General features: G+C 47.0%; 1 protein-coding gene across 3 annotated transcripts in view; it reads left to right on the top strand.

Moving 5' to 3' along the window:
* The window catches only part of DOCK5 (dedicator of cytokinesis 5), a 74,516-nt gene that overhangs the window by 27,490 nt on the left and 33,908 nt on the right, over positions 1–13,118 (top strand). For all 3 annotated transcript variants that reach the window (XM_015648867.3, XM_015648866.3, XM_033519448.1), the window contains exons 10-27: positions 66–195; positions 998–1,070; positions 2,478–2,620; positions 3,184–3,309; positions 3,841–3,965; positions 4,062–4,160; positions 4,297–4,369; positions 5,178–5,281; positions 5,554–5,746; positions 6,504–6,601; positions 7,585–7,674; positions 8,022–8,122; positions 8,900–9,034; positions 9,731–9,842; positions 10,123–10,193; positions 11,415–11,521; positions 12,205–12,341; positions 13,018–13,113. In XM_015648867.3, coding sequence (XP_015504353.1) covers positions 66–195; positions 998–1,070; positions 2,478–2,620; positions 3,184–3,309; positions 3,841–3,965; positions 4,062–4,160; positions 4,297–4,369; positions 5,178–5,281; positions 5,554–5,746; positions 6,504–6,601; positions 7,585–7,674; positions 8,022–8,122; positions 8,900–9,034; positions 9,731–9,842; positions 10,123–10,193; positions 11,415–11,521; positions 12,205–12,341; positions 13,018–13,113 — 2,013 coding nt within the window. The remainder of the gene's footprint in view (positions 1–65; positions 196–997; positions 1,071–2,477; positions 2,621–3,183; positions 3,310–3,840; positions 3,966–4,061; positions 4,161–4,296; positions 4,370–5,177; positions 5,282–5,553; positions 5,747–6,503; positions 6,602–7,584; positions 7,675–8,021; positions 8,123–8,899; positions 9,035–9,730; positions 9,843–10,122; positions 10,194–11,414; positions 11,522–12,204; positions 12,342–13,017; positions 13,114–13,118) is intronic.

The raw sequence follows: 13,118 nt of genomic DNA, 5'->3' as shown, positions 1-13,118 counted from the left end.
CCTTCCCTTCCCCTCCACTCACAAAGGACATTGATGGAACTCAATTTTAACTCTTCTTTTTTCAGGACTTGAGCAGTTCTGACCTGATCCGGCCCCGGATCAGCCTGGTGTGCCAGATCGTGCGCGTGGGGCGCATGGAACTGAAGGATGGCAAGAAGCACACCTGCGGGCTCCGCAGGCCTTTCGGCGTGGCAGGTGGGGACTGCCTCCCCGGGATACCCAGGAAAACCCCTGGGGGGACTGGGGTACAGGCCTGGGAGCTGGGAAATGTGCTGGGAAATGTGCCAGGGCCAGTATCTCTGCTCCAGGGCAGATTGTCCCCTCCAAGATCTCTCGTGAAGGTTCTGGCTGGAGAGCAAGCGCTCGCTGCTGGCTTTTAACCTCTTTTAGCCTGTTAAACTTAAAGGTTTGTTAACCTTTTTAACAGGCTGCCACAGCTGCAGCAGGCCCATCAGGGCCTTATCAGAGTGGGATTTGCTCCTCAGGACTCATGGAAGATTTTAAAGGAACCTTAGTGAACCAGATTCTTATTTTATTCCTGGGATTTCTTGTGAAGGGACTTGCTTGAAAGCCTTGGTGGGAATAGATTTCCAAAGAAGCAGCATTTGGATATAAGTGGAATTTCCTTGCCTTGAAGTGCCTCAGTCCCTCCTGGTTTTTCTCAGAGGGTGTATTTTGTCAGAGTGTATTCAGTATATTCACACTCACTGCTGTGGGCTGACCTGCACATCAATGTAAATGTGCTTTTAAAAAAATTAAAATGAGAGTGATGCCCTCCATTGCTGCCACAGGATCCCAGGTCTTTTTGGGGTTGGAAATAACCTTAAATCCCATCCAGTTCCACCCCTGCCATGAACTCCTTTCTATCCCAGATCACTCAGAGCCCTTGTTCTGAGCGACACTGGCCCAAAATAACCCCTTGTTGTTTCCATTCTGAGAGGGGAAAGCTCTCTCTGGGTCCTTGGCAGATCTGAGTGATGCTCTGGTGTCGTTGCAGTGATGGACATCACTGACATCATCCATGGGAAGGTGGACGACGAGGAGAAGCAGCATTTTATCCCCTTCCAGCAGTGAGTACCGTGCTCCAGAGCTCGCAGCACCTCTGGCTAAAGCCCTTCCTTTGGGAAGGACAGATCTGTCTGGGTGCCTGGCAGAGCCCCAGAGGCTCTACAAATAGATCAGCTGATAGCAGCAGTCAGCTCTTTGCAGGGAGAGGTTTCTGTCACCCCCAGGAGCCTTTGTTCTGTTTTCATGGCTCTGTGACAGACTCGATTGCCTAGGGACTTGGCAGTGCAGCTGGAATTTCTGGGTACCTTCAGGGTGAGGAAGAGGAGCACAGAGCAAAATAATGTCCTGGGGCCTGGGGGGATGTGACTTGCAAAATTTTTGGGGAGTGCAAGACAGGATTTTCAGGGAGACTGAGCAGAGACACAGCCATTTGTCACTGCTGCCCCTCCCTTCCCACATTGCCTTGTCTGGGTCAGTCATAGGGAAGGGATTCCTCCCTCTTCCTGAGGAAGAAATTCCAGCCCCGATGAGATCTGCATTTCTGCTCTGAGAGTTAGACTTGTGTGTTTGTTCTGCCTGCTCTGCTTGCTCACTTTTTTTTGGCACATTAGAGTAACGAAAGCTGAGCTTGTTTGGGTAGAGCCAGCCTTGTTGTTACAGCCCTAAATACAGCAAAGCATTGGCTGCAGCCTTTTGTTGTTACAGGTTATTTTTAGGAGACATTTGGGTTTGTTCCCCTTCCCTTTCAGGTCCTGGAAGGATGGCTTTCCCTTTGCAGAATAATGTTAGTCTGCTACCTTTTTTTTTTTTTTTTAAATTGATTATTTATTTGTTTAGGGGTTTTTGTTTTGTTTGTTTGTTTTTTAATTGTTTTGGTTGGGTTTTTTCGGGAGTTTTTTTTTTTTTTTGCTTGTTTGTTTGATTTGGTTTTTGTTTTGCTGGTTTTGGTTTTTTTCCCATTTTAATTCTGCTCTAATGAGGTTGAGTTCTGACCCCCAGCTGGACACCAGGCTGGGCAACCTGTGGAGACCTCATTTCTCCTTCATTATTGAGGCTGTGGATACAGGAGTGAAGTTAGGGTCAAGGTCCAAACCTCAACAGTCTTGTTTGTGACTGGGGATGGGTTCATCACTTAGGAGTTGTCACAGCAGTCATTAATTTATATTAATTTATAGTACTTTTCCAATAGTTAATCTGCATAGGGGCAACTCTGAGGCAAATTTGAAGTCATGGCTTAAATCCTGAGGTCAGTGTTCCTTACCTTAGACCTGAGGGATAAACTGATTCATCTCCTAATGGGAAGGTTTAGAAGGATTTTGTGCAGGTGAAGGAATGAAAATCCCCTTGGAATCCTTGAAGAAAACCCCACATTTATTTGGTAAACAGCCGGCCGTTGGCCAGCCCTCTCCTTGTATGTGATTGGTGTCTGTCCCAGTCCCTGACCCCGTTTTTTTGGGTCCCCTGCCCAGGATTGCCATGGAGACCTACATCAGGCAGCGCCAGCTCATCATGTCCCCCCTGATCACCTCCCATGGCATTGGCGAGAATGAGCCCCTCACCTCTGTCTTCAACAAAGTCATCGCTGCCAAGGAGGTCAACCACAAAGGCCAAGGTGCAGCCTGGGGGGAACCCGGGCTGGGGGAGTTCCCAGGGGAATAAATGGGTGCTGAAAGTCTCAAGATCAAGGTTTGGTGTAGTTTAATCCCTTCCCCGAGCCCAGTGCGTTGTCACTTTGTCCCTCCATCACACACGGAGCTAAAATCTAAGTGAAACCAGACAAAACTTGCGTGAGAGCAGCTCCTCACTTGCTAGTCATGTGTTTAAGGTCACTTTAAAATAAAAGTGTTTTATGGATGTGAAATATTTGTAAGTGGATGTGGCTGTGTGTCCCAAATAGCTTTGGGGTTAAATCACATTATTTTGGATTTTTCTGGCCTTCCTTGGCTCCAAGACACTCAAGATTCGTCTCTGAAAGTTCAGGCTTTACTTCAGAGAATCTTCTTGCCCAGCAAAACCTTACTCAGATTCAGGGACATGGAGAACTAGGCAAGAGAGAACCAGATGAGGACAAGGAGGCTTCATGAAAACACAGATTTTTTTGGAAGGACAGGCTTAAATTTAACAGGTTTGTACCTTTTTGTTTTCAGTGAACAAGTGTCATTTCCGTTTTCTTAGGTCTGTGGGTCTCCCTGAAGCTGCTCCCTGGGGATCTGGCTCAGGTTCAGAAGGATTTTTCCCACCTTGTAGACAGATCCACTGCAGTGGCTCGAAAAATGGGGTTCCCTGAGATCATCCTTCCTGGTAGGTCCCGTGTGCCTCCACATTCCATGGAGTAAAAGAGCTGCTTAAACTCTAGAATTTCTCTCCCCAAAATATTTATTTATTAAAAAAAAAATAAAATTCTTTTTATCTGAAAACTTTTTATTTTTCTTCAAATTTCCAGGTTATTTTCTTATTTTTTTTTGTCACAAGCAATTGAAAACATGAGTTTCCTTTCTTATGGCAAAATGATGGTTTATGGAGAAAATGTCTCTTTAGTCAAAGGAATTTTAGTTGTGTAGGGCTTTGACCCACCCATTCAGAGTGGATTTAACCCTAGAGAGCTTGTTAAATAAAAAAGAAACAAAAGAAAACATAGGGACAGAGGTTTGTAGAAAGAAAAACGGTTCATTTTAGAAGATTTTGTGTCATTTGAGATGGAGATGAAAATGGTGCGATGGTGAGTGTTGTTAATTAAAGGCTGAAAGGAAAACAAGGATAACGTGGTACCCAGGGGTATTAACTGTTAACCTGGGAATGAGAAAGCAGCTCATTAAACACTGGGAATTGCAGGTGATGTCCGGAATGACATCTACGTCACCCTGATCCAGGGCGAGTTTGACAAAGGCAAGAAGAAAACCCCCAAGAATGTTGAGGTCACCATGTCCGTGCACGACGAGGATGGCAACCTGCAGGAGGTAGGATGGCTTCTGGCACCCTCTGGAGATTTACCACCCAAAACACTCCAGATTTACCTTTCTCCCCAACCTGTGCCTTGTGTTTTTTGTCCAAAGAAAGCCATCCACCCCGGGGCTGGCTACGAGGGAGTCTCGGAGTACAAGTCTGTGGTTTATTACCAGGTCAAGCAGCCCTGCTGGTACGAGACTGTCAAGGTACGGCTCTGTCCGTGTTCTTCCTCTGGGCACAAACCATTGCTGGTGTAAAACCAGCAGCTCCTCAGCTCCAGGATGTGCTGGGGAGTGCCTGGGGACAGGGGAAATGCCGTTTCCATCCCATTCTCCCTTGCAGGTAGCCATTGCCATAGAAGAAGTCAGTCGTTGCCACCTGAGGTTCACGTTCCGTCACCGCTCGTCTCAGGAGTGTGAGTACCAGGAAGGGACTCACCTGCAGGATCGCTGTGCTCCTCCCACTGAGTGCAGAACTTGCATTTCTGCTTTTTCACTTACTGCTCAGTTTACTTATTCCCAGTTTTGTGGCAAGCAAAAACCCAAAAATCATTCAAATTTTTTGCACCCAAAGTTTGGTGCAGGTTTTGTCCTGAAACTGAAATTTGATAAGGAGCCACATTTTATCCTCCCCCAAAAGGCAATTATCAATGTTTGTTATTGCTTTGGTTTCTCAGTGTAGGGTGTTGCTTTCAATTTATTTCACAAAATTCACTACAAGGCCTGGTGGGCTTGTCTTGATCTTCCTATAGGAGGATTTCTATTTAGGCTAATGAAAGGCTAATGAGAGGGTTGGAGCCAGAAGTTCCATCAAATCACTTCAGAGCCCTGAAATGAGATCAATAATGTGAGGCTCAGCCACTGAAAGGCTCTCAAAGGCTTCTGGTTCTGAAGGCAGTGACATTCTTCCACATCCACAGCTCACAAACGAAACTCCCAACCAAAAATATCTGTAGAATTCAATATCAGAGGATTGTGGAATTGTTAAGGTTAGAAAAGACCTGGAAGACTAAGGAGTCCAACCAATTAATCTCTTGGTGTATCAGCACAAAAACCACTAAAATTGTGTGTGGGAGATGCTCCAGGAGGATGTGTTTGTGCAGCTGCAGTTACCTGTTAAATAAAATGAAGTTACCAGTTAAATAACTCTGCTGATGGGGTTAGAGGGCTGCATTTTGGATTGTGTATAAGACAATTACTGATGAAGATTTCTCCTGTTTGCAGCCAGGGATAGGTCTGAGAGAGCTTTTGGCATGGGCTTTGTGAAGCTGATGAATGCAGATGGAACGACGCTGCAGGATGGCAAACACAATTTGATCATTTACAAGGTAACCTGGGCATTTCCAGCCTTGTCTCATATTTAACTCATCAAAACTCTCCCCTGGCTGATTTTCCGAGCAGTAGAAAGCTGCAGAATGTGTGTGTGGGGGGTGGGAAATCCTCCTAAACTCCGTGGTTTGCAAATAGCTCAGATCATTTGTAGTATAGACAGCTTATCCCTGAAATCAGAAACTCAAACAATGAAAGAGATGAAAAAGTGTTTCAAACCCATTCTGTCTGTCACTGTGTGACCCTTCTCTCTGCCGTGTCCATCCAACAGGGTGACAACAAGAAAATGGAAGATGCCAGGAGTTATTTGACCCTTCCTTGCACCAAAACAGAGGTGGAGGAGAAGGAGGCTCCCTCAGGAAAAAACCTGCACTCTCTGGCCAACTTCACTCCCACCAAGGACAGCACCAAGGACAGCTTCCAGATTGCCACCGTCATCTGCTCCACCAAACTCACCCAGAATGGTAGGGCTCGTTCTGGGGCTCTGAAATACACAGGACAGGTTTTTTTCAGGCAGGTTTTTGCATGTGGGCAGAGAGCTTCAGGTTTCATTTTGCTGCTCACGTGTCAGTGGCAGCCCTGTCCTGTCAAGCTGCCAGAACAAGCTCCCAGAATGTCTGTGCAAGCCTTTCATGCAAATATTTGATCCAGACTGCCAACATTAAACCCAAAAAGTTTGCTGGCACGTGTGGAAATGTCACCTGTCACTGACAGTGTCTGTGTTTTGTCACAATTCTAAATATTTAAGGTTGATTGTCTCCTTTCCTCTGCCTGTTAAGAGAGCAGCAGTTAGGACTGAGCTCTCCAAGGTGACGATGTGCAGTAACTCTGCTGTGCTGCTGAAGGGGTCACAATGAGGAGAGATATGTGCACGAGCCCAGCCTGTGCTGGTAAATGATGGGAGACTTCCAGTAGCTCTGGAAGGCTCCTGGGCTAAGTCATGCACTCTAATAAAATTCCTGGCTTGAGATACCTGCACTTGAGTCCATAAAAATGCAAAATGGTCTCCAAATGTGCTGTCGGATGGCAGCCAGGTTTCCATTTATAGCAGATCTTCTCTCTCGTGCCAAGACAAAAGAAACACCTCAAGGTAACATTCTGTACCTGAGGGTGACTTTTCCTTGTGTACTGACTCTAAAAATAACCCCCAGCATTGCTGGGGGTTGCTCTGCAGCCTTACAGGCAGCTGGAAGCTGTAATTGCTGCTTTGTGTCCTTGCAGTTGACCTGCTGGGTTTGCTGAACTGGCGCTCCAACTCCCACAACATCGCCCACAACCTCAGGAAGCTCATGGAGGTGGAAGGAGGAGAAATTGTGAAGGTATTCCCAGGGATCTGAGGCTCCTTGGTGCACAAACTCTTGTGTGTCAGGCTGGTTGGACCCAAAAACTGTCTGTTTGGGTGGGAGGCAGGTCTGGGTGCTGAGCAGTGGGAGAATTGTCAAATCATGGAATGGTTTGGCTTGGAAGGGACCTTAAAATCAGCTCTTTCCACCCCCTGCCAAGGGCAGGGACACCTTCCACTGTCCCAGCTTGCTCCAGCCTGGCCATGGACACTTCCAGGGATGGGGCAGCCACAGCTGCTCTGGGAACTTCTGTTCCACCTCTCATTAGTGGAATTCACCAGAATTACAGAAGTTAAATATTACAGGGATCAAGGAGAAGGTGGTGACTTTATTTTCCCCTTTATCCTTATGAAATAAGAAATACATCCAAGCCTAACTTTTAATTTTCAATTCCTTTGTGAATGAGGAGGATCTAGCTGTGAATCTGGGAGCAAAGACAGCCCAGAGATCTCATAGAATACTGCAGGGAGTGGGCCAGAAATGGGGGCATTCCCACAGAAGACGGTCTGCTGAAGGATTTGGGATGAAATCTTACCTGCAGAGAGGAGTCCCAGGAGTGACTGTGCTGGGATTGTGCAAGGCTATGTTCTTCTGGAGCAGCTGAAGGTGAAGTTGGTGCTGTGTCACTGCAGACAGGCTGAGTGCAGTGTCCTGCCTTGGGACAGGGCCAGGCTGCTTTGGAAAGGTCAGCATTTTTATCCTGTGGGCTGAAAAGGCCATAAAACAGCAAAGTGGGGCTGTTCAGAGCTGAGGAGAAAAGATCTTCTTTACTACAGAGCCGATCCTGACAATCCTGTGCAGGAACACAGGCCTGGGTTCCCTTTTAGATGTTTTCTCATGCACAGGTTTTACAGTTCAGCTGGGCTGGAAGGGCAAGAACAATCCAGCTTATGCTCCTGTGCAGGATGCCAGCAGCAGCTACCTTTCCCCACCCTTTCACTGTTCCTTTTCCCCTCTAGTTTTTGCCAGACACCCTCGATGCACTTTTCAACATCATGATGGAAATGTCAGAAAATGAAACCTATGATTTCCTGGTGTTTGATGCCCTGGTGAGTGAATCTTTGTTTTCAGCCACATTCCCAGTCTGTTCCTGGTGATTCCAATGAGCAATTGGTATTTTGCTCTAGAAATAAATGATATTTAAGCGCTTCTTACGGCTTTTTCAGAAGCCAGGACTGAAATACACATCAGGTTTTTAGCAGCCACAGTGAAAACAGTAGTAAATTGCACACACACAGTGTTTAGTGACTGTTAGAACATGAATAACACTCACTGTAGCATTAATGCTGTTGATAAAACAGAAATGATAACACAGCAAAATAAATGGAATTAGAGACTGTTCTATTTGAGTTACTGTGCAGCTCTGTGCACCTGTCTCCTTCTGGATTTTTGGCAGGTATTTATTATTTCTCTGATTGGAGACATCAAGTTCCAGCATTTCAACACTGTGCTTGAGACTTACATTTACAAACATTTCAGTGCAACCCTGGCCTATGTGTGAGTATTGATCCTTAACCTCAGGTGTCACCCAGCAGTGTGACTGAGGGCTTTGGGGATGAGATCAGCTCTTGCTGATGTATTTGATGAGGTAATTTTTGATGATGTGAATGTGACAGAGGCAGCTGAGAGCAGAGTTTCATCCTTTCTCTGCGTTCAGGAGAGAAAGAATCCTTCTTATTGCTCTTTTTGCCCTGTAAAAAATCCTGGTGTGAGGTTTTTTTTCTGTCAAAGCAGACAGAAAAGACACTTCTGTCATGGGTTTCCATCTTTCCAGCCCCTTGATCAAGCACCTCTCAGGCAGAGGTCATCACCCTTGTGGTAACAGAAATGAAAAGTCAATACCAGAAACCAAACTGCTTTTCCTCTCTAAAAATCTCCCCTCAGTTTTTAGTGATCCTCATGAATTCCTGGCTGTCACCCTAAAGGAAACACAATTTGAAGTCCCCTTCTCCTGGAACACCTCCTTCCCCTCCCTTCCATGCAATCAATGCTTCCACACTATTTTCTTGTCTCCTCCTGCTCCGCACCTGGCAATTCTCACACGGGGAGAAGGCCTCAGCCCCTTCCCCTGGGAATGGGTTTTTGCAGCTTCCTGGACAACTCCTTGTAGGGCAGAAGAAAAGCAGAGTGAGAGGGTAGAATCTGTAGGCTTTCAGCCCACGATTTCAGGAGGAAATGGGCTGCGAGGAGGAGCTCTGGTGCTTTTGGGGCTGCAGTTCCTCTCTGAACTGAGCTGTGCCTGTATCAGTTCCCCTCTTGGTTTTATCTCTGAAGGAAACTCACCAAAGTCCTGAACTGCTACGTGGGGAATGCTGAGGACTCCAGCAAGACAGAGCTGCTCTTTGCAGCCCTGAAAGCGCTGAAATACCTGTTCAGATTCATCGTGCAGTCACGGGTCTTGTACCTGAGGTGGGTTCAGCCCTTCCCTCCCTGGGCCTCCTCTGGGAAACCCACTGGAGTTTCTTCAAGTAAATATCACTAAAGGGGATATTCTTCACCAAATCCTCTATCACTGACTAAGAGGATCTTTCTGCCTTTTGTCTGTGGCTGGAACAAATTAGTTGAGCAAAAATTAAAATACCAGGTTAGAAAAGAGAAAAACCTTTTAGTCGCCCCTAGCATGCAGCAAGCAGGTTATGGATGAGCTGAAAAGGAACCAAATATTTGTTTTTATGAAGCAAATAATGGAATTTCTTCCACATTTTCAGAAACTTTAAGAAACAAATACCCAGACACTTAAATTATTCTCCAGTTGGGGTGAAATCAATGACAGTTGTTTAATTGCAGTTTCAAAACATCTTTCAAGAGATACACAGTGAGGGTTTAAAACCCTTTATTCTAGATTATTTCTGGCCATTCTGTATTATTTTCCTGTTTAATGCTGGGAACTCAAGCAGAATTTGCTGCAGTGGCAGCCTAAAAAATGCAATTTTCCCCCTACAACAGATTCCAGCAGGAAATGACTGGAATGAAATGCAAAATCTCCAATTCCATTTTTACCCCCATGTCTTTGTAGAAGGAGATGCCATTAAGATGTTGTTCCACAGGATGAAATCCTGTTTCAGCTGCTGGATTTCTGTGTGTAACTGGCCCTGTTCTTTGCAGTGTTTATGGGAAAAGTGAGGATGGGAATGAATTCAATGATGCAATTCGCCAGCTGTTCCTCTCCTTCAACATCCTCATGGACCGGCCCCTGGAGGAGGCTGTCAAGATCAAGGTGAGCAGGATTTCCAGGGAAAAGTAAAAATCTTTAATTAGATCAACTGGTGCAGTTGGGAAGGGGCTGGGCCAGAAAAAAGAATGAGAGAATTACCCATTAATCCCTCTTCCTCCTCCACCTTTCCCACTCTGCACTGCACATCTGGGGTGGCTGGAGGCTCTGCAGATGCATAAATTTGATTTTAAACCAGTCCTCTGCAGTTGTCCCCATATTTGCTTTTGACAAAAGCACTGTTTCCCGTGTGCATTTCATGTCCTTAGTTTCTTTCTTCTTTCAGGGGGCAGCTTTGAAGTATTTGCCGAGCATCATCAATGATGTCAAACTGGTATTTGACCCCGTTGAGCTCAGGTAACTGTGTTAAGTTTGTTTGTCCTCTAAATCCAGCTCATCTGGTGGGAAGAATTTTGGAAACTTGGCTAAAAAAAAAGGTTAATGGTGCATGGACTCAAGGAAGTGCTTGTAGAGCTTGAAAGGAAGTCAGTGGACTTTGACAGAGCATTCTGTGCATCCCAGTTTTTCATTCTGGGAGTGTCCGAGGCCAGGTGAGACAGGTGACCTGGGATAGTGGGAGGTGTCCCTGTCCATGGTGGAGCTGGGTGATTTTATGCTCCCTTCCTATCCAAACCATTTTAGGACTCTGGGATCCTTACAGGCACCTTGAGATTTTACTGAAAAGCGAAATCTGAGGACAGTGAAGTGTTGAAATCTTGCACAAGTTTCCACTGGTTCTTGGTGAATGCTTCTTAAAGTGTGGCAAAGGCAGAGCCTTAGCTGGGAAACCAAAAGCTGTGTTTATTCAGGAAATTCTCAGCCCTGTGGGTTCCTGGTTTTGGTGCTCAGAGCTTTGACCAGAGCTGCCCAGGCCCGTCTCCATGTCCTGACACAAGTGATTTGCTGGGAAGTAGCAGACAGGCAGCAACTGCCCACAGAATTTAATTTTACGGGAATCTCAGGCTGGAGTGAGTCATCACTCCTGATGAAGGGGGCATCTGGAAGGAGGATGTGCCTTAGCAGCTGTGGTTGTTCCAAGTTCCACCTGTGGGCTGCTGGGTTGGTTCAAAATGAGTCTTTCCAAGCTCTTGCTTTCCCTGGGTGTAACAGCCAGTGTGATTATCCTGCCTGGCACTGGAGGGACAGAGCAGTGCCTGTTTAGAGGGTTTGTGAAACACCTGCTGTGTCCTGGAATAAAAGCTTAATTTCAAGAGGTTTAAGCCTGCAGTTCTTTAACACTTCTCAGTTTTACTTCCAAGTCCTGTGCTGATTTTCTTGAAAATAACTCAGGCCTCTGTAGTAATTTGCCTGTTGGATGGAATTCCCAGGGAAGCTGTGGCTGCTCCTGGATCCCTGGAAGTGGCCATGGCCAGGTTGGAGCACCCTGGGCCAGTGGGGAGGGGTCCCTACCCATGGCAGGGGGTGGAGTTGATGAGCTTTAAGTCCCTTCCAAGCCAGCCCATTCTGGGATCCTGTGATTCCGTGTCTGGCCCAGGTGCAGGGCAGTGTCCGTGTGGGATGGATGGGCTGATGCTGGGTGGGAATGCTGACCCTCTGCTTCCTCTGGGCTGCCCACAGTGTCCTCTTCAGCAAGTTCATCCAGAGCATCCCTGACAACCAGCTGGTCCGGCAGAAGCTGAACTGCCTGACCAAGATCGTGGAGAGTGACCTGTTCAAGCAGGCTGGTGAGTGGTGAGAAGGCTTTGGGTTCTGCCAGGGGCCACACGCCCTTCAAAAAGAGTTCCCCTGCCAGTCAACAGGGGCAATCCATCATTAAATCCAGCTCTAGAAACATTCCAGTCATTGGGGCAATCCACCATTAAATCCAGCTCTAGAAATGTTCCTTGCCTTGGAAGACCTGGAGGAGTTTTTTGCTGTTCAGTCATTCTACAGTGCCCAGGATGTGGGATCCTGATCCAGGGTGGGGATTTAGAGGGACAGAGAACTGAGTGTGCTGTTTGATGGAATATGCAGAATTTATAAATGAGAGGGTGGGATTAGATGGGATATTGGGGAGGAATTCCTCCCTGTGAGGGTGAGAAGGAGCTGGGATGGAATCCCCAAAGCAGCTGTGGCTGCCCTTGGATCCCTGGGAGTGCCTAAGGCCAGGCTGAAGCAGCCTGAGACAGTGGGAGGTGTCCCTGCCCATGGCAGGGGTGGGGATGAGATGATCTTTTCAGTCCCTCCCAACCCAGCCCATTCTAGTATTCCATGATTCATGTGACTCTATCCAGTCTGTTTTGTTGTAACTCCAGTGGCTTTAGGCAAGTCCTGGTGTCCCAGATGGGATCAGGAGCAGGACACTCCTTTTGGTTGCCCATGTCCAGGGTGTGCTGAGGCTCTGCTCTGTCCCTGTGTCCCTTTGCAGAGTGCAGAGATGCCCTCCTGCCCCTGCTCATCGATCAACTCAGCGGGCAGCTGGATGACAACTCCAGCAAGCCTGACCACGAGGCCAGCTCCCAGCTCCTGAGCAGTGTCCTGGAGGTCCTGGACCGTAAAGATGTGGTGAGCATGAACTCTCAGGAGTGCTAGCTCAGCTCAGTTCTTCTTTTGGGAAATTACAGTAAAGAAACATCCTCAACTTATGCCTTAATGAGTCAGAATTGTGATATTTATAGAAATTGTGATGCCTTGCTGTGCAGTTCTTTGTAGTGGTTCTGCCTGAAAAGGAGCCAGGAAAGGCTGAATTAGTTGTTATCACTTCTAGATGCATTTACTTCCCTTTCTAGGGACCAAAATGTCATCCCAGCTGCTTTGGTGGCTTGTTCAGTAATTTGGGGCAAGTTAAAGCAGTATTATATGGTATAAAAACGAGGAGCTCACTCGTTCTCTCTGCTGTGGAATAGGGACAACAATCACTGTTCAGCCAGAAAAATTCACTTCCCACTCTGGCCATGGGAATTGTTCAGAGTGGCTGTGAGCAGATTATTTGAACTGTTCAGAGAAAACAAATGAAAGCCCCAGGATGAGCTGATGAAGCTGGGACAGATCCATTAAGTGAATTCTCTGCCGAGTGAATCCCAGTGTGTTTGAATCGATAAATCGTGCACTTAAATCTCCGTTTTCTCCTTCCCCTGATGACAATGAAGCATTGCCAGGGCAGTCCTCCCACGCAGGGAGCTGTCCCTGGCAGGCTGTGCCCGAAGAACGAGCACTGATGTCCCTTGCTGGCTGTCCCCAGGGTGCCACTGCTCTGCACACCCAGCTGATGATGGAGCGGCTGCTGCGCCGGGTCAACCGCACGGTGATCGGGATGAGCCGCCAGTCCCCGCACATCGTGAG

This window comes from Parus major, chromosome 22, assembly GCF_001522545.3.
Source record: "Parus major isolate Abel chromosome 22, Parus_major1.1, whole genome shotgun sequence".
In the NCBI taxonomy this organism is placed as follows: Eukaryota; Metazoa; Chordata; class Aves; order Passeriformes; family Paridae; genus Parus; species Parus major.
Note: the sequence above shows the minus strand (reverse complement) of the source record. Positions and strands in the feature narration are given on the sequence as shown.